At 43.2% G+C, this 2,500-nt stretch overlaps 1 protein-coding gene across 1 annotated transcript in view; it reads left to right on the top strand.

The window, feature by feature from the left end:
* pomt1 (protein-O-mannosyltransferase 1) overlaps positions 1-2,500 on the top strand; it is a 9,120-nt gene that overhangs the window by 3,820 nt on the left and 2,800 nt on the right. The window contains exons 10-13 of the mRNA XM_062417162.1: positions 582-712; positions 1,641-1,736; positions 1,961-2,053; positions 2,294-2,390. Of these exons, the coding sequence (XP_062273146.1) occupies positions 582-712; positions 1,641-1,736; positions 1,961-2,053; positions 2,294-2,390 (417 nt within the window). The remainder of the gene's footprint in view (positions 1-581; positions 713-1,640; positions 1,737-1,960; positions 2,054-2,293; positions 2,391-2,500) is intronic.

Here is a 2,500-nt window from a genome sequence, read left to right as displayed (position 1 = left end):
AAGTGATTTCATAGGACAGTGTCAGAGCTTAATGTTTAAATCAGCTGCATCAAGTTTAAAGTTTCAGAGCTCTACAATGTGCAGCTGTCTCCAGAAATACGGGAGGAATGATATTAATATTATTCATTAGTATTTCGTGTGCACGTGTTATACCTATGTTGTGGCCACAATGAAATGTTATTTTGACCATGTCACCAGAGGGGCTCCGTACATTTCATATATATGCAAATGTTCAAATGTGACCTGTTTATATAAAGAAGTTCAAACATGTTGTATCATCATATTCTATAATAATAGAGACTGTGAACGTATTAGATAGATAAACACTGTGTTTGCTCTCTGGCTGCTTCATTAAGGATCAATCAAACATTTATTAATGACTGATGATGAATTATGAGTCACTATATGAACATTATGTAAAGATTAAACAAAGTTCTCCTTCCTGTAGAAGTTCACTCTGAATCTGTTCTGGAGGCTCCTGATGGAACTCACTCAGTGCTACAGATAGATTATTGATTGATTGATTGATTGATTGATTGATTGATTGACCGACCCACTGATTGGTTGGTGTGTGTCTGCAGGGCGGCCTCTCCAGGATCACTCAGGGTCAGCCTCTGGAAGTGTCTTATGGCAGTCAGGTGACTCTAAGAAGCTCCGCCTCCCAGCCAATCCCCTGCTGGCTCCACTCACACAAAGCCAACTACCCAATCAGGTGCTGCCAGCTCACACAGACCCGTACCTGTCAGGTGTAACAGTGTGATTGACAGGTGAACTGTTTGATTGACAGGTGTAACAGTTTGATTGACAGGTGAACTGTGTGATTGACAGGTGAACTGTTTGATTGACAGGTGAACTGTTTGATTGACAGGTGAACTGTTTGATTGACAGGTGAACTGTTTGATTGACAGGTGAACTGTTTGATTGACAGGTGAACTGTTTGATTGACAGGTGAACTGTTTGATTGACAGGTGAACTGTGTGATTGACAGGTGAACTGTGTGATTGACAGCTGAACTGTTTGATTGACAGGTGAACAGTTTGATTGACAGGTGAACTGTGTGATTGACAGCTGAACTGTTTGATTGACAGGTGAACAGTTTGATTGACAGGTGAACTGTGTGATTGACAGCTGAACTGTTTGATTGACAGGTGAACAGTTTGATTGACAGGTGAACTGTGTGATTGACAGGTGAACTGTTTGATTGACAGGTGAACTGTGATTGACAGGTGAACTGTTTGATTGACAGGTGAACTGTTTGATTGACAGGTGAACTGTGTGATTGACAGGTGAACTGTGTGATTGACAGGTGAACTGTGATTGACAGGTGAACTGTTTGATTGACAGGTGAACTGTGTGATTGACAGGTGAACTGTGTGATTGACAGGTGAACAGTTTGATTGACAGGTGAACAGTTTGATTGACAGGTGAACTGTTTGATTGACAGGTGAACTGTTTGATTGACAGGTGAACTGTGTGATTGACAGGTGAACAGTTTGATTGACAGGTGAACTGTTTGATTGACAGGTGAACTGTTTGATTGACAGGTGAACTGTGTGATTGACAGGTGAACAGTTTGATTGACAGGTGAACTGTGATTGACAGGTGAACTGTTTGATTGACAGGTGAACTGTGATTGACAGGTATGAGAATGGGCGGGGCAGCTCTCACCAGCAGCAGGTCACATGTTACCCGTTCAAAGACGTCAACAACTGGTGGATCATCAAGGAGCCGGGCAGGTAGGTCACATGACTACCTAGTTACTTTATAATGAAATTAGTTACTTTATAATGGAGCTAGTTACTTTATAATGTAACTAGTTACTTTATAATGTAATTAGTTACTTTATAATGGAGCTAGATACTCTGTAATGTAAAAATAAATCACACCTGTCCTCACCTGAGTTACATTACAGAGTAACTAGTTACTCAGCAGTAACAGTGTGTAACCCCTCCTGTGTCAGGCAGCAGCTGATGGTCAGCTCTCCTCCGCAGCCGGTCCGTCATGGTGATGTCATCCAGCTGGTTCATGGGATGACATCACGCTTCCTGAACAGGTAAACTGCTCACCTGATTACCCATAATCCTTTGCATCTGCTGATCAGCTGTAAAGACTTCTGATCAATTTGTCTCTGTGTCTGTCTGTGTGTGTGTGTGTGTGTGTGTGTGTGTGTGTGTGTCTCTGTGTGTCTCTCTCTGTGTGTGTGTGTGTGTGTGTGTGTGTGTGTGTGTGTGTGTGTCTCTCTGTGTGTCTCTCTCTGTGTGTGTGTGTGTGTGTGTGTGTGTGTGTGTTGCAGCCATGATGTAGCAGCTCCTATGAGTCCTCACGCTCAGGAGGTTTCAGGTTACGTGGACTTTAACGTCTCCATGCCGACCCAGAACCTGTGGAGAGTGGTGAGCCTGACCTCTGACTGTTCACCACTGCTGGAAATCACACCTGTCCTCACCTGAGTGTGTGTGTGTGTGTGTGTGTGTGTGTGTGTGTGTGTGTGTGTGTGTGTGTG

This window comes from Scomber scombrus, chromosome 4, assembly GCF_963691925.1.
Source record: "Scomber scombrus chromosome 4, fScoSco1.1, whole genome shotgun sequence".
Lineage (NCBI taxonomy): Eukaryota > Metazoa > Chordata > Actinopteri > Scombriformes > Scombridae > Scomber > Scomber scombrus.
Note: the sequence above shows the minus strand (reverse complement) of the source record. Positions and strands in the feature narration are given on the sequence as shown.